At 37.1% G+C, this 18,544-nt stretch overlaps 1 protein-coding gene across 4 annotated transcripts in view; it reads right to left on the bottom strand.

Annotated features, from left to right (window-relative positions):
• Nucleotides 1-18,544, bottom strand: part of klhl13 (kelch-like family member 13) — a 97,808-nt gene that overhangs the window by 72,647 nt on the left and 6,617 nt on the right. For 2 of the 4 annotated variants that reach the window (XM_022664456.2, XM_007236363.4), the window contains exon 2: nt 8,552-8,645. In XM_022664456.2, coding sequence (XP_022520177.1) covers nt 8,552-8,616 — 65 coding nt within the window. In that variant the 5' untranslated portion in view covers nt 8,617-8,645. The remainder of the gene's footprint in view (nt 1-8,551; nt 8,646-18,544) is intronic. The other 2 variants (XM_007236360.4, XM_007236365.4) reach the window with 1 other exon arrangement.

Raw genomic sequence — 18,544 nt, 5'->3', positions numbered from 1 at the left:
TGGAGATTACAGAGAAACTCTGTAAAACTAAATAGGCAAATTAAAGTCTCTGCTGGCTGCCTGGAAATTTCAACTGAAGTGCCCTCACAAGTTGATTACCTACTTGGAAAGGTGGGACAGTCTCAGCAGATCCAAGATGGCTGCACCACACATCAACAGTAGTAAAATATGTAAGATTATACAGTTTAATTAGCATTTCTATTATCCATTTGCCTTTTATGAAGTCAGTCGCACTCACAGTACTCACTCACAGTAATTGTGGACATGGCTTCATGTTTTTGGATGCACAAAATATAGCATAAGGGCACATTACATCAGGCAAATTGCACACACATTTCTCCCCAAATTGTGCTTGAAACACTAGACGGAACATTTGTGTTGATGCCGTACCGTAAACCCTGACAGACGGTGAGGACGTCTTCCTGAGAATTTGTGATTACACCTTGAGCCAGACTATCAGATTCGATAGGATTTAGCAGGTCGCTACCGGAACGTCTTACTCACGCACAACTTTCCACACAAACACATTTGACCTGAAAAAGGTCAAAAAAGAGAGAAGGAGGTCAGAGATGAACAGAGAAACAGATGAACCACTACAAAGCCAATAGAGCCAATTAATCCATTAACACACACTCACGCAACCGTAACTGGCTGGCATGGAGTAAAGCCAAGTCCATCAGCATGGCAAATCCTGGCTAATTCTATTAGCAGAGCAAATAAAGTCATATAAAAAAAAACACACACCTACCAGAGCAGTATTAAGAAGTGCTTGTCACAATGGCCCAGATTCCTAAAACCCAGTTGTAAATATTGGTCTGTCTGATTCCGGCTTACAAAGTTCTATAAGTTTTGGGCCAGGTTCATGTTCAGGTCAGTCTCGGCTGAATAAACTAACAGTCACGTTTACATTTTAAATTCAAGTTTCAGATTTTGAGGTCAGATCTTAAACTCACTATTGAAATCAGTTGAAAATACTGGCAATGTATCTTGGCCTGCAAAGGTTTCAAAGGAATTTACAATTATTACTCAGGTAGAAGTATAGATACTAGGGTTTAAAATACTTCAAGCTTTTTTTACTGAAGTAAAAGTGTAAAAAGTGTTGCGTTCAACACTACTTTAAGTACAAAAGTAAAAGTAAAAGGGGGAAAACAGTCACTAAGGACAAAAGCTTATAATATTAAAATGTTAATGTTGAATTTTTTTCAGATGCACTAAGCTCCCTGTTTCAGCAATATATAGGTTAATTGAAAATGTATGTATTTTAGTACAATGAAAATATATTAAGGAAGCTTAGTTGGGAGTGTGTCTGTGAGCTGATGTATCGGAACCGAGCCGCTGCGCTTTCCTCCAAGCGCACTGTGATGCTACTCAGCAATGCTGCATCAGCAGCAGTCCACAAAGGGGCACTGGCTGATTTCATGAGTCAAAAGAGGCATGTGCTAGTCTTCACCTTCCGTGTGTGGTGTTGTGGCACCACCAGTGATGCGGGATATACAGCTGAGTAGCAGCTGAATAGGTGGGAAAATTGCCCTAGCTAAATTAAGGATTTTTTTAATAATAAAGAAAGAAGTAAATACATAATCGACCCTTGTAGGCAAATGTAGTAAAGACAGTGATTTTTATTTATTTATTTATTTTCACCTGAACCCAAAAGCCAAATGTGCAAGTTAGAGCCAGCAAGAGCACATGTGAAGAGGACAGTGGCATAAAGAGAGAGAGGAACAATTACACACATACTGGACACAGAGATTCTACCCTCTGCTGGACATATAAGGCATTGAACACACACACTGACACACACACGCCCTCCCATTTAATTAAGTGCTAAATGTGTAGTGTGGTAGAACAGCGTCTATTCATAGGAGTCTATTATTAGAGCTGATTAAGAGCAGACTGGGCTCCATAAAGGAGGAGAAGAAAGAAAGAAGCTCATGGAGATAGTGTGTTTTAGAGCTGTGTTAAACACTTCGCTTTCACCTCTCAGAATAGACCAATCAACAACACCAAACACTTATTCTGAAGAAGTTTGACACCTTAATAGAAATGTTCTAAGTGTGAATAGAAAAAAAAGTAGGCTTTTCCATTTAAAACCCTTTTAAAAGTTGTTCTATATAGCACAAAAAGGGCTCCACAATGGTCAACATTATGAACATTAAAATGATTTATATTTTATACTGTATAGAACCCTTTCTTGCTAAAGGTGTAGAACAGGGGTCTCAAACCCTGCTACTGAAGAGCTACCATCCTGCAGGTCACACCTCCATCCAAAATGTAGAAGAGTCAGGTGGAATAGATTAGGTAAGGTAACTTCTCAGAGTCAGAGGTTGTGACCCTTGGTTTAGACCATATTTTAAGGCTGAGCTATTAATTGAAGATTAATTGGAACCAACATTAAGAAGCTTTAAATCGATATAATCTTGCTGGTGTAGGTTGTTTTTATTATTTCAGTTTTTTCCACACTGTGTGTATTTACGTAATATGGGTGTATGATACGTAGAAAAAGTGGCATTTAATAAGGCTGTTGGAAATTTGATAAACATAATAAATAAGGACTCTAAATTAGTTAAAGCATCTTAAAGATTTGCACTCACTTGTCCCAGGCTGAGTAGTAGTTTAGTGTGCGTGTGTGTGTGTGTGTGTGTGTGTGTTTACTGTGGACAACTGCCTCACTCTACCTCCAGCCCAATTATGCCACCTAAGCACAGTGTGCAGCATGAGGAGCTACACGTGTTCCTGCATGCAGGTGATACAATAAGCTTAATGGGTTTTTTACATGGTTTCAGCTCATTCAATAAGTTTATTGTGAAAACATCACAATAATGATAACAATACGATTTAGCATACTTCCATTTTCAGTCATGTGACTCTGCCCCATTCAAGTTTTCATTCAACATAGACGGAACATTAAAGAAAACTCATACACTGAGCCAAACGCAAACTTAAGCAGCTTATCCACTGTTAATTAAAAAAAAAGATCATTATTTATTAATTGTCTTTAAGGCATAATGATCAATTAATAGCAATACTGATTTGAGGTCATATCACCCAGCACTACTATATCTGAAGAGTTTCTAAATGTTTCTTAATTGGTACGCACAGTCTAACCTTGTTCAAGTGTTTATGTCAATCTTTCGCAACTAAAAAGAATTCCACATCATAGCGATCACATTCAGCTTCCGAAAAACTGCGCTAGCCTGCGTGACACGGACACGCTAAATATGGACACGAATCAAAGGCAAAAAATCTCTGCATATCCAGCCTCATTAGTGTTCAACAGAAGAAGCAGACTTAAAAGAGCTGAAGAAATCAAAAAGGCTTTCGCTACATTTCACACAGCATTTTAACTACTCCTGTCAATGTGAAATTGGGAATTACACTAAAAACGACCCAGCAAAGCATGAAAAGAGACACACACACACACACACACACACACACACAAACACACGTTACAGCGGCTCTGCAAAGACATGAAGTAGATGGACGTGTCGGGGTAATACAGCGGCACACTGGGTGACTCCAAGCGTATTTTTGGCAGGGCTCAAAGAAAATCCACGATTAATCCGCATTTATCATTTTCCAAAGCGGTTCAGCAGCAGAGGAAAGAGGGAGGTAAAAAGAGACAGAGAAAGAGAGAGAGAGAGAACTCACTCAGAACGCTTAAGTGCTTAAGAGGGGAAAGTACGCTGTCAAAAATGCAACAAATCTGATGAAAAGAGAAACGAGTAAAAGAAGGATGAGGAAGAGACGAGTGGATTGAAAAACACATAAGAGCCAGGGACGGACAGATTTACATCAGCAAACTCTGATGTCACGATTGTCAGTTTCAAAATCAAAAGTCATAATTGGATTTATTTCAGTATATCATACTCTAACTGTTTCTGGCAAAACTGTTTCTGATCAGAAACTCAATGTTAAATATGGACTTAGACAAGGGCGGAGCCTTCTTTTTGTCCTCTGAGCTCATTTCATCCGTATTTGTTCCAGTTCGCTGGTAGCTTATGGACACAGACAGAATGGAGCAGTGGTACTGGAAATGGTTGAAGCCGTGTCACCAATAGTTTAAGCAAAACACCACCACTGCCATATGGACTGGAACTGTACAATATTCTCACATTTTCCCCAATTATATCCGCCAAACATCATTCATTTTACTACAGTCTCAGATTCCTGGAGTGCATCATTAATAGTTACATTTGGAATCATTGACTTTTGTGGAAATCCGCTAAGCATTTCTGAATTTTAACATAGCAATATACCATGTTTTTCAGACTATAAGGCACACCTAAAATCCAAATCCCCTGCACTATATATATGAATTATTCAGGTTGTAAGGAGCAGTAAAGATACTCCAATGAATTACAGAGTACAAGGGAGTTAGCACTGCTAACCGGGGCAGGGTAGCGCTGCAAACTGGGGCTGGGAATCGCTGTTAACCGGGGCAGGCTATTGCTGATAACTGCAGCTGGCTATGCTGCTTAAAGCTGCTAAGTAGCGCTGCTAATCAGGGCTGGGTAGCACGGCTAACCACAGCTGGCTGTGCTGCTAACTGCGGCTAGTGCTCACCCTTGAACAAAATGCTAGAATTCTAAGCTTATTGTAAATAAAAAGAAGCATTTTACTAACCCAAATAAACAGTTTCCAGGAGAGAAATCTGTGTAATTTTATTTTTAAGGAAATAGTTTATTGTTTATGTAGTCACGTCCACTAGCTTCTCCATTAGAAGAAAAACATGCCGACACCCTTGCTCAGTTCGTGTCGCTTATCCAGTGTGCCGAAAAAATACAGTATATATATATATATATATATATATATATATATATATATATATATATATATATTAGGGGTGTCACGATCTCGATATTTTATCGAAATCGAATCGAAATGAGGTCACGATCTCGAGTATCGAAGTCAAAAAGAGGATCGACGATCCCTCCCGCGCGCGCTACGCAAATAGCGCAGCGCGCTACGCAAATGGCGCGGCACCAACACAGCGCATCCTATTCATTTAAATAGAGATAGCCACTGCATGAGCGCGGTCGGCGGGAGTGTGATCACTGTTTTTTATCTGTCCAACGGGGGAGGGGGGGCGGGGGTTGGGCGCGCAGGTTTTGTATCTGTATCTAACGGAGGGGTGGGTGCGCGCAGGTGAGAGCGTGTGAACTCGCTGAAATGCGTGTGTCAGTGTGACTTGAGAACACTGACTATAGATCACAGTGAGGTGGATTAAAAATCTTAAACTTATAATTGACTACACCTGTTGCTTTCCATTGAATTAAAAAAACATCTTTCTCTCAGATAAAGTAAACACAAGCGTGTTTCTGACTAAAATAAAAGCTTTTCAGGAGAGATATAAGTTATGTGTAAATATTTATAAGACAATACCCACATCACTTATCTAACCAGCCTGTACTGATTTCTGCCCCCCAATAATGCTTTCAATAACCTCTTGTAACCCCTGGGAGCCAGGGGTTACACTCTAATAGCCTTTAATAGTCTTCAGTAGCCTTTAAAAGACTTACCTGGCGGCCGTGGTGTGTCCACTAAACTCCGTAGTTATAAACATCCTGAGGTTAGCAGCGCGCTAACTGACCTGTTTATAATGTAATCCGAGCAGTGCCTCCGTGTCGGCTGTTCTAACCTGCTGCTGTTAGCTGCTTGGGCTGAAAGATGAACTGTAGTGAGCTGTATTATCCGGTTAGTGGGGTTAAAACCTTTATTTGTTTACAGAAACAGTAAAAACGGACTGGCTGAGCTCTGTAGCCCGTGGCTGGGCTGTACTGAAGTAGTGACTGAGTGAAGAGAGCGGGGCTTGTGCTGCTGCTGCTAGTGGTTGGATGAAGAACTGCAGCTTCATGTAATGAGCAGTTTCACCAGCCATCCACACACAGCTCTGATAAACTGCTTGTTTTAATAGTGCACACTGTTGCTACCAAAAAAAGTCACTAGATGGCATTACCATATATATCTTAATAAATAATAATAATAATATTTATAATATTTATAATAATAATAATAATAATAATAATAATAATAAATATATTATTTAAATTTTATGAGGCATAAAATAATAACAAGAAAAAAAAACAAGAAAATCGAGAATCGAATCGAATCGTGACCCTCAAATCGAAAATGAAATCGAATCGAGGATTTAGAGAATCGTGACACCCCTAATATATATATATATATATATATATATATATATATATATATATATATATATATATATATATATATATATATATATATATATATATATTGTAGAAACAACTATGTCTTGTTAAACAGTTTACACACGACGGCCATGCTCATCTTTTGGTGCTAATTACTTTACTGTATCCTATTCCACAGGGCTGTCCCTTTCAGAACCCTGTGACTGCCCTCTAGTGGATGTTGTGCTTAACATCCATGCCTAAGTAAAGGGCATAAAGAGGTATGTGGAGAGATTGTGCATTGTTTTAAACAGACACATTCCGATTCGTCTGTAAAGAGAGTATAAATGAGTCTTAATGCTTCCTCATCTCGAACCAAGCTGCATCTTATTTTTTTTTGGGGGGGGGCCTCTACTTATATACTTATATATTACTGCTTACTCAAGTTACTGACAAACAGCACAGACACAATGGAACCAAGCTATAGATTTTGGGATGGAAAGAGAAAGAGACAGGGTGAAAGAGAAAGAGGATGTGTGTGAAGGGTGTAAAAAAAAAAAAAAAGTGCATTCACGCACACCTCTTATAACCAGCAAGCTTACTAGAGCTTACTGACCATTATCAAAGCAGCACAGAGAATCTTCTAGAACACACACACAAAAACACTTCCTAATGCATAGATATAAATAATCCATCGTACACACACATTCCCCTCAAGGGTCTGAGTCACTGCTTCAAAAGGAAACTTTCTCTCTTTCTCGCTCTCTCTCCCTCACATTCACACACAGCACTCAAGTGCATGTTGAGGGGCTGTAAAGGATAAACAGTAATCAGAGCTATAAACTCAATCACTAAGTCTTTATTACTAAAACTCCTTTGTTCGACTGTTAGATGAGGATCAGAAGTTCAGGAGCAGATTTCACCTCACACTCTACAGCTTTCTGCCGCTCTAGAGTCCTGGGCTCTAGAGTCCTGCATCAGATATAACAATAAACTCAGCTCTGACTTAATCATCTGGTCGCTGCAAGTTTGATCTTCAGTGATGCCACAGAGCCAGCCACCAACCATGGCCCAGAGCTCTACACCCTTCTGTTACCTTTATGTGAAGGTACCACCTAGTTAGTTAGAATAGCAAATGAAGGGCATTTACTGAGCATTTGAATGTACGTGAGAATTATGTGTTTTATTGGATTTTTGCAATGATCTGATTATTCATGTATTAATTAGGAATGCAGAGATTTGTCTTTTCCAGATTTGATATCAAAATAAAAACTGTGAATATTTGTTGACACTAAATACCTACCCAATACTATTGTTTAATTAATAAACTGTAAAACGTGTGCTGATTTTCTTTATATTGATTAGACAAACATAGAACATTTATAATGAATTATTTACAAAACATATGTCCAATTAAATAAAAAACAATATTGCAATTTATTGTTTATTTATTATTTAAGTATTTATCTGCATTATTTGGGCTTATTTTTGCAATCTATATGCGAGTCATGTATGCAATGTGCAGCTTGATTTAGGGCATGTCAGTGAGGTGTACAGGGGTGTACATATTTTGATATAAATGAGCGTCTGGCGATTGTCAGGGTTTAATCAGTCAGTGGCGCACATGAGTTTTCCGCTGCCAAGATAGCAATATGCCAGAAATGAACTGAAATGAAATAAACACACCACACTTCCACATCACCACGCCGATCAGCGTAGATATATTCCTAATCTCGGTCACTATTTTAACAGTGCAGGCGGAAAGCGTGAAAACAGACTGTTGGTGGGGTGTAAGATAGCAATGAGCATTGCAACGTTCTTTGTGCAGGGTGTAAGACGGGGTCCACTGAATTAAATGGTTCCAATTTCAGACATTTTACAGACACTTTTAAAGACTCTGCAGGAACCCTGTAGCCCACATTCAGCAAACAAATTTCATCAAGACATAATAAAATATTGTCAAATAAAATATTTACAAAGAACTAGTCCTTCAATAAAAAAGAAAACGGTGTGACAAATTCTGTATTTTTCACTGCATGTTGCACATTGGCGAGTTGCTGAGCAAAAGCAAAGGTGACATCATATATTTAGAAGGAAATCTGATGACAGAGTGGCTCATGTAGACTCAGAGTTCTCGGTTTATCAGATTACTGAAGTGCCCGTGAACTTGTTAAAGAGATCATTGCCAATATGTGAATAATAATAGGTGTATGTGAGCACAATCTGTAACTATACTGGGAAATAATGAGAGGGACATTAGTGTGCTGGTGTTGGGTCAGTGTGTGTGTGTTGTGTGAAGGTGGTCCTAACCAGCACATTCAAAGTGGGATAACCCTGCACAGTGTATACTTGTGTATTTATGTGTATAAAATATAGAAAATAGAAGCAGAAAAGGGACATACATTGCACAGTACCTGTCGTGTAGTCCCAGGGACATGGTGTCTCCTCGATGCACAGGGTAGTCCATGCTGCCCGCGCACTCAACCACAGGGACCTCTACAATACAGACACACACAAACACAGATATTCAGTACAGCAAAAACAAACATATCCTGGTTTAATACTGTTCTAATGGGTCTAAACTGACTGCTAACAGCAATAAAGACTGAGGCTGTGCTCACAAGACAGTTTGATTGGTAAAGAATAGGTAGTTTAATTAAGGCTGTATATTGGCAAGAACCAGACAATATGACATGCACCATGATACATGGGTTACGAGAGAATATATATTGATACATACAGCTCTGGAAAAAATTAAGAGACCACTTCAGTTTCTGAATCAGTTCCTTTAATTTAGCTATTTATTGGTATATGTTTAAGTAAAATCAGCACTGTTGTTTTATTCTATAAACTACGGACAACATTTCTGCCAAATTCCAAATAAAAATATTGTCATTTCGAGCACTTATTTGCAGAAAATGAGAAATGGCTAAAATAAAAAAAAGGATGCAGAGCTTCCAGTACTCAAATAAAGCAAGTTTTATGAGTTCAAAAAACAATATTTGGTATAATAACCCTGGTTATTCATGCATCTTGGCATGTTTTATCTCCACCAGTCTTACACACTGCTTTTGGATAACTTTAGGCCACTCCTGGTGCAAAAATTTAAGCTGTTCAGTTTGGTTTGATGGCTTGTGGTCATTCATCTTCCTCTTGATTATATTCCAGAGGTTTTCAATTTGGTAAAATCAAAGAAAATCATTATTTTTAGGTGGTCTCTTATTTTTCCAGAGCTGTATATATTGTACAGTACAGTAAACAAACGTTTATTTTGCAATTATTTAACAATACAGTGTTGAGAGTGCAACACCGAACACTCAAAGTTTAAACACTAAAAGAACCTGTCAGACACCAATCTCTGCATATATTTGATTAATAAAAAATATATACTATATAATCTATTGTATATAGCAATGATTTCTACACTAGCTTTAATGAGGTTCTGCAGCTATAAGTGAGTTGAACAAGGATCTGCAGTGTCTAGTGCCCCCCAGCAATGCTGCAACAATTCACAAAACATACTGGTAGATAATTTGACTAAAGAAAGTGCATCAAACTATTGTGCACGTACTTTAACACTTTCCCAACACTCTTCTTTCACCTTTCACTCTGTCACATATGTAGGCACAAACTCTTTCTGTCTCCCTCCTCTCTCTGATTAACAGCGTACAGCATTTCTATTAATATTTTGCTGCTCATATTTTGGGGCGTTGTCTGCCATCTGTGAGTTGGAGCACCCTGCAGAGTTACAAGACCCGGGGATCACCATGGAGAAACAGGAGGAGGGAGGGAGGGAGAGAGGAAGAGAGAGAGGGAGAGAGAGAGTGTGTGAGAAAAATGAATGGGAACATGCAAGAAAGCATGGTGACAGAAAAAGTGAAAGTAGAACATTGCAAAAAAACAGTGTACAGTTTATTAAACGTCTGGCTTTCTCCAGAGTCAACGCACTACTGTGGACTTGTGTCAGACTGATATTAACAAAGAATGCTGGATGGGATATCGAAGAAGAAAAAAAGAAGAAGAAAGAAAAAAAAAAAAGAATGAAACAGCTAACATTCACCATGTTATGTAGTTAGCCGTTTTTTTTCTTCTACCTAATACATACTCAGACTAGATTGGTGTATTTCTCTATATATTTTTTTTAAGCTGTGAAAAATGAACTTAAATCTGCCGTTTTTTTTTTTAGCATTCAGTATTAAAACCAGCTTCACACTGCACGGATATATGCTCTGGAACACAGAATCTTCACCATATATTTACTTCTTTGCTCCCGTGCCACACAGCTCTGGCCAATCAGGAGACAATGTGCTTGCGTGGTTTATTTGTGCACATTTCGGTGCCTTCTGGTTTATGCCTGTGTGAAACCAAACCTAACAGAGGGAGAAAAGTAAACCAAGTAAAGAACTCATTAACTGATCTGGACCATAGAAACCAACTACAGGTGTGAAAACACGCTTTTATACTCAGCAAATTTAGTTCTACTTTAGAAATCCTTACAACCAGGCTGAGATGTTTACAATAAATGATAATAAAAATAAATAAATAAATAAAAAAACACACATCATGTAGTTAGTGTTTTTTTTCTCAAAACAAAGATCACAACAGCCTACCTAACAGATACTCAGATTGGTTTCTCTCAAGTTACATTACATTTATTTAAGTGAGTAGGATGTGAAAAATGAACTTGTTTTAAGCATCAAATGTGTTTTTCTTGCACTGTCCACACCACTTCATCAAAGTTACATAGTGCAGTTAGAAGTAAGCCTAATTTTGAGTAGCAATAACTGCTGCACAATTGTGTTTATTAGTCAGTAAAGCATCAATATGATTTTTGAAGCTGTAATTACAAAGGTAAAATGCAACAAATTGCTGTTTTAATGAGAAGCAGTGAACATTAACTTAACGTAACTTTAAGTAGCTAAATGTATTTATTATAAGTGTTGTCCACAAACATCTGAAAGTACAGAGTGTGTTATTTGTCAGTCTAATAGCCCTCCCTGATCATTCAGTTACTTTACAGCACTGCAGTGAAATCACTTCTTGTTTGTTCTGTGTGCGTTTAGAGATATCCAGTGTTAACCACGGTTATAAAATAATTATTTTAACCTTTAATTAGTCTTGGGAAACATAAGCCAGTCACTTCCCGAGGTCTCTGGCACATCAGTGTTTTCTTCCTCTTGGCCATGACCCATCTGGATGAGTGGCGGTAATGTGTAATTTAGAGGCGTGTTTATGACCGGCTATAACAGACCGTTTTATTTATAACAGTGTCTCTGGACAGCATTAGAACAAGGAAAAAGACACCAATATAGAATCAAAGGGGAAGCTGTCTGTTACCAAGGTATGTGTCACCAAGGTAATCACAGCGGAGTGCACGTGTATGTGTGTGTGTGCACACTTGGTTCACACAGCAAATCATATAAAAGTTATGCTTCTTGAACCTGATTAAAATAGGCAATGGCTACATGCAATATGTATAGTCTTAATTTGTAAAGAATGTAGTCACATTTCACTGCACATTGGTTTAAGCAGGTTACTATCTGTGTACAAATCATAGAATATTTCAATTTTACTTTACTTTTATAGGTCTGTGGTTCTTAAACTGTGGTACGGGTACCATTGCTGGTACTCAAAGCATTTTAAGGTGGTCCACTAGATGACCTCAGGAAGAAAAAAAAATCTGCTTGCATTAAAATATGTGAGTTTCCTAATATTATAATTGTCTGCGTTTTAGTGCTTTACCTGTTAGAAACTATATGTAAGTTACACTTTAGACCTTCACTCTCAGAACTACAGTTTTATAATTAACATCAGTTCCATTGGCCCTAGAATAAAACCCTGTGGAACACCAATAGATATGATACATCAACAAGTAACTGACAGTTCTCAACAGTTTCTGCATTACGACTAATAGCTAAATAAGGTAGAAAACACTGCAGTTGAAGAATAATTATTGCTCGTTTTTACCTAAACCCTTTGCACTGTCTTAGTAGGAATACTGTATTAATCAGAAACAATAACTACACAATTGGCATAACACATGTCTAGCATGTGTGTAATACATGTGTTCCTGTCAAAATAGCTGGTGTGTAAAAGTTTCAGTTTGGTCATTAGTGGTAGATGGTACGAGTTTGGAACTTTAAACACCAGGAACCTCAAACTGTATTTTTATTAGCCCTTTTAGAACCTGCTTTCTAAAGCTTACAATAGTGAGTTAGCCCAAATGCTAACAGCCAGAACCAGCAGGCTGCCTCAGCAGTGCTAGCACAGGCTTAGGCATGCTGGGTTACTTTTTGATAGGTGTCGAGGGCACTGAACTGGTAAGAGTAAGTCTTCTGCAATAGAATATGCACAGTACCAGTCAAAAGTTAGGACACACATTCTCATTTAATTCAAATGTTTTTATTTTTTATGTTTATTCCCCGACATTGTAAATGAATAGAAGTTATCTAAACTATAAGGGAACACACATAAGGAATCATGTAGTGAACTTTAAAGTGTTAAATAAACCGAAATACTCTGAAGCATTTAGGTGCTCTTTATATGGGGTGCTGTTTACTTGTGGTTTCTGAGGCTGGTACTTGAATTTATCCTTTGCAACAGAGGTCTTTCTTTCCTGGGACGGTCCTGATGAGAGCCAGTTTCATCACAATATTTTTTGATAGTCTTTGCGACTGCACTTCAGGATACTTTCAAAGTTCTTACATATCTTTAAGTTTATTTTCTTTACTTGGTTGAGAAGTTCTTGCCATAATATGGATTAAATAGAGCTAATTACTGTATACCAACTCTACCTCTTCACAACTTTACAACTGAAGCTCTCAAACACATTAAGAGGAAAAGAATGCCTTCATGACAGAATAATGCCATTATCATGATGTGAACTTTTTAAAAACATGATATTACTGTTACATATTGTGTACGATACCATAAGGCACAACACTATTTACTAATATTGAGGGCAGCCAATCAGAACTGAGCTCATTGATCTTAAAGCAGTAGGCAGTAGTGTCCACATGCTAGAAGGGGATTTGGATGCTTTACCCACGTCGCCGGCTTGTGGACATCTCCGCAGTGCCTTGGCAACAACAGCGCCTTGGCAACGGGCAGAGGTCACGGTGGAACAAGGATAAGCTCTGCTAAACTAGCTGGGGCTTGACAAGCACGCGAGCCAGTGTGAAGACTTGGCTGCACGTTCCCTCCTGTGACAAGTGGATAAACTCTGAGTCCAACATGTATGTGTGTCCATTCACACGCACTCACACACATCCTTTTAAATATTTGATGCATCTGCCTTAAAAATGAAAAAGATAAAAATAAAAAGAACATGGACAGCTGTTTCCTTCTTGAAGTGCTCAAATCTGAGCACCTGTTAGCTTAACCCAGAAGAATCAGATGCTTCTGTTAGGGACAATCGTTCTACAACACACAGGAGTGAATCATATCGTAACATTTGCAATAATATGGCTACAATTTTCTAAATCATAAAAAAGGCACATGATGAAATGGCATTCTGTCTTAAAATGAGTCGTGTTGGCCTGATCCACATTTTTTCAGTTCCAATGCTAAAACACAACTTTCATTTTTGTTTTTTAACTTATTTAACATTTTTATTTCTTACTTTGAACACTTATTGTTTGCATTGTGCTTAAGGTCATGTGATGCTGAAACAAACCACAACATCTTATTAGGATATATAGCCTATACAGTAATGTGCAAAAGTTTTAGGCACCAAAGCAAATCTCAGCAATATGAATGTTTTACCTGAAAAAGCACCACATATGATTTGAACAGATGCAAATAAACATAAATACAGTAAAATGTAACAAGGAATTCTCATTTTTAACTAAGTATGTTATATCAATGTTACAATCAATTTTACCAAATTTACCAAACCACATGTTGATATGATGAGAACTAGAAATAACTCTATTAAACTCAGATGAGGAGAGATCAGGAGATGTTTTAAATAAAATTGCTGTTTGTATTTATTGTAATGCTAGTGTTTTACTGAGCTAATAAACAGCTTTTTCTTTACTGAATTCCCACAGGTGCCTGAAACATTTGCACAGTATTGTATATATACACAAATACTTTATGAAAAATATATACACAGACTTTAAATGCATTCTAAAGCTATTAAAGAGAGCTACTTCTCTGTAAGCACTTTATCCTTTAGGTCGTCTGCTTAAAAGTAGCATTTTTATAGAAAGCAGGAAGGAGTAATTCTCTCACGTAAAATCTCTGCAGGTGCTTTTTTAGAACAGCCATACCTCCAATCCTCAGAGCAGTGGCTTTACTGTGGTGCTAAAATATCTCCAAACAAATATTTTACTCAAAACAACTACATTAACACAGGTAAACACAGGTAAATTTCTTTGATTAGCTTATTGTTGATGTGTTAAGAAAATGTATCATGATTCTATAAAATATAGATGTATGGTCCAGCTCTAGTCCAGTATAAGCTGTGGACTGGAATCCAGATCAGTACATGCATCGGCCTTGATCGCCCAAAATTAATTTTGAATATCAGTATTGGTCCTATCATTACAAAGTAGGGCTGTGTATTGACAAGAACTAACGAGGTGATTTAATGCGTAACACAATGCAGGGGTTACAATTCAAAATATTGTTATATGTTTTTTTGATACTATAAGGAAAACAATATATTGTGATTATTTATATTTAAATCACAAAGAAAAAAAATGTGTTTTTGAATAACTGATACAGTTTACAAAACAACATTTTTCTACACCATTATTTATTTTGTTACATTATTATTATTTTATTTAAAAAATCAGAGCATTGTTTTAAATTACTGTTATTTACAAAACAGACTTCTTTGTTTGTACTGATATTTGAAGTGCTTTGTTATATCGCCATCATTAGCACAAAAATATCCTGAAATCTAAATAATAAAATTGTTTTAGGGCCATATCGCCCACCCCTAGTAATGAGTTGTGTAACAAATCATACACAGCACAAATGTGAGAGAAGCGGGTTGTGTGCTGGCCCATTTGATTTAGCAGGGTTACAATAAGGCTACTGTTCCCCCATAAGCCTATTAGTTGCTGATTTGATCAGGAGAAGGGGAAATTTCAGTATATATTGGGAAAATATGACATTCTTAAGCAGTTTAGTAGTCTGGAGCTCTAATCACAGCTGCTCTGTAATGTGTCAAAAGATAATACATACAGTATCCTGACAGTTCTGCTTTCCTTCATATATGAAGTACGTGTTTGGATGTGGGCTGAATCTGAGAGCTATTCTAAAGTATAAAAGAACTCATGTGACTGAGCAGGCCTGCACCATAGAGAGAAAAGCACACACACTAGTACTGTGATTAGTGATGTGCTGGATCAATATACTAGATCAGTACCAGCACCATCACCAGACATGACCAGCCAACAATCAATACTAGGGGTGTTAACGATTTCTATATTGACTTAACTGACCCAAATGAGCAATCAACATTTCTAGCTTGGCTAAAACAACTCAGCAGTTTAAGAGATTGTAATTGAAAAATAATCAAGACTACACTGAAATATTTACTGAAGTTTGAGTGAATATCAAATTAGAACCTCTTAATCTACTAAGCAAAAGGCTTAGGGAGAATATTAGCATTAAGCATGACAGAGTTTGGGCACAAAAGCTTTAATGGAGATAATGAGTGCTACCACAGCATTCACAGAGGCAGCAGGAGTGGGTGTGTGTGTATGTGTGTGTATGAGTAAAAGAGAAAGAGAGAGAAGAGAAAAGGAGGGATGGGTAGTGAATGTTAGTCATGAGATTTATTCCACATTTCAGCATAAACAATTAGCCGTGTTGTTTATGTTGTTAAACAAAACGGCTAATGCATCACTACACTTAGGGCCGGCTCTAGCCATGTGCACAAATGTGAAATCACCACAAATCAGGCACAACAGCAACCATGCAAACTAACCAGATGCTCCAACAAAGCAGAATCTGGGGTCAGTAAAGCTGCTGGCTGCAGGATATTTCTGAACAGTAGTCTCAACATAAGCCTTAATAAAGTAAAAAATAAATAAATAAAAAATGCTAACACAACTACACTGATCTGCTGCCAAAACACACTTTCAAAATATGTTCTTTTTTTGTTCTTTTTTTTTTTTAAACAAGCTTTTTTTTTTTTTTTTAAACACCAGGATGGAGATACGGGGGTAACTTGATCAAAGTTACATTTAAAAAAAGGTGGAGTCATTTAAACATGATACTGCCTAAAAGAATATACACTTAGAAGCCTTTTACTGATTTTTAATAATAAAGTAGTAAATTATGTAAATGATAAAGTATTGATGCAGAAATCACTGTGAACCTGCGCGGCTTACACTTCCCCTTCACTGGTTTATCATTAGAGCAGGCCTACTGCTTTTAAAACCTGACAAATGTAAAACAAACACTGTATAAATTGGTACTGTTCAAAAAGAAAGATTACTAGTGTCTAATGGCATCTTGTGGACATAAATCTAAAGGAATTCACAGATAAACAGTTTTCACAGTGTATTTCACCCCTTAGAGCTGTTACTCCTAATATTCTTAGTAACATATTGAGCAAGGGAACAGACTAAACCCTAGGCCATTTGTATAGTTCAACATCAAGTACAAATTATATAAGTTGTGTAAATACTGGTCTACTAGCCTGGTTAGGATATGGAGAGTCTATGGAGATCTATACCCAGCTTACACCTGGACATTTCATGCATCTTAAGTATCAGATTTATATCTGGATAAAACAAAACCAAATCCTCTTATACAAACCACTGAATGAGATTAAACTGAGCCATGTTATAGCAGTGTAAATGCAACTCTCTCAAAAAAGAAAGATTTAAGAATACACAAGCAAATGTTTTAGTCCTTTCAGTCTAAATAAGCAAAGACACATTTGACAATTAAGTGTAAATTCATGTGGTTAAAATGCCACAGAATACATTACAGATTATCAGTCACATACAGTGACCGAGTGTAAATGGGGGTCCTATATTGACTATAAAGTACAAACAGATCTGCGTTTGTTGATTAAGCATTGATAACTTGGTATTTTATGAAGCTGCAAACAAACATTCAAAAAGAAGAGCATTCTCTAGTTGCCCCATCAATAAACTGACAGCATAAACTCCATGCTTTACTTTTCTAAACAGATTCTTTAATGAACCAAATTGAACAAAAATGACTAGAGCTCACAATTCAACAGTCGTAAGATCTAGCTGCTGCTCCTCCGTAACAAAACCAGAGCACCTCTGTGACGCGCTGCAACTACTCCCATATCTGTGCATCCTTTAAATACACCCGTTTGGATTCATACACAATGACTCCATAGGCCTCTTTCTACCCAGCAACACGCGCTGATGGACACCGGCACGTGGTCCGGGTCACGGCACCAGATTTCAACTGGTGACAAGGCTTGTGTTTAAATGGGGAAGTTTACTGGGAAGCAGCTTCACTCAAATAGACACTCAGCATTGGGACGGAGCATGCCAGTCACACTTCACACCCCTGCCATCTCTGTCACTCTAGATGGATAGAGATATGCACATATGTCAAAAACAAATGTTTTTTTTTAACATTCAGAGTATCAGAGTTCGGTATCTTTTAATTGGTTAACTTAAAAATGTAGTTAATAAATGATTAAATGTGGGAGATAAATATTTTATTTATATGTTTTTTAATCTTAATTACCAAATTACTTCATAAAGGACGTAATTCTATCAATGATCATTTTATCAATGGCATAAAAAGGTCATAAAATTACATCTGGGGAAATGAATCATAAAATCAAAAACTGGTATCTCATTACACCTTCCAGTGGAAAAGTAATAACACTAAGTGGGTACTAGGGGTGTGCCATATGATATCGTACTTGATAATATCGCCAACATCTTTGAATATCGTGAACGATATACCCTCAAATATCGTGCCATATCACCCATCTGTAATTATCACATCAGGGTACTACTTGTTTTGCTGTTTTTTAGCAAAATAAAAATTCACACTGTTCTCATTTCCCATTATATATCTACTAGAGACAGATTATATCTGTCCAATATTATTTATTTTACTTTAATCCAGGATATATGAAGATATTTGGAAAGCATTATTAGTATCATGGCATTCTGAATCATTGACTTTTGTTGTATTTTTTTATATCTCAGTTAGACGTGTGCCATATCATATCGTATGCAATAATAAAATACCATTTTTTTATTTTGTTGCAGTATTGTATTCTTTGTATTGTATTTTTTTTTTATTCAGTGTTTTGTCATAGCACCAAGAGTATCATTATCGTGCAAATACCATATAATATTGTGATATTATTTTAGGGTCATATCGCCCACCCCTAGTGGGTACAAATACAAAAGCAAAAAAGCACAAAAAGA

The sequence above is a fragment of the Astyanax mexicanus genome, chromosome 1, assembly GCF_023375975.1.
Source record: "Astyanax mexicanus isolate ESR-SI-001 chromosome 1, AstMex3_surface, whole genome shotgun sequence".
Lineage (NCBI taxonomy): Eukaryota > Metazoa > Chordata > Actinopteri > Characiformes > Acestrorhamphidae > Astyanax > Astyanax mexicanus.
Note: the sequence above shows the minus strand (reverse complement) of the source record. Positions and strands in the feature narration are given on the sequence as shown.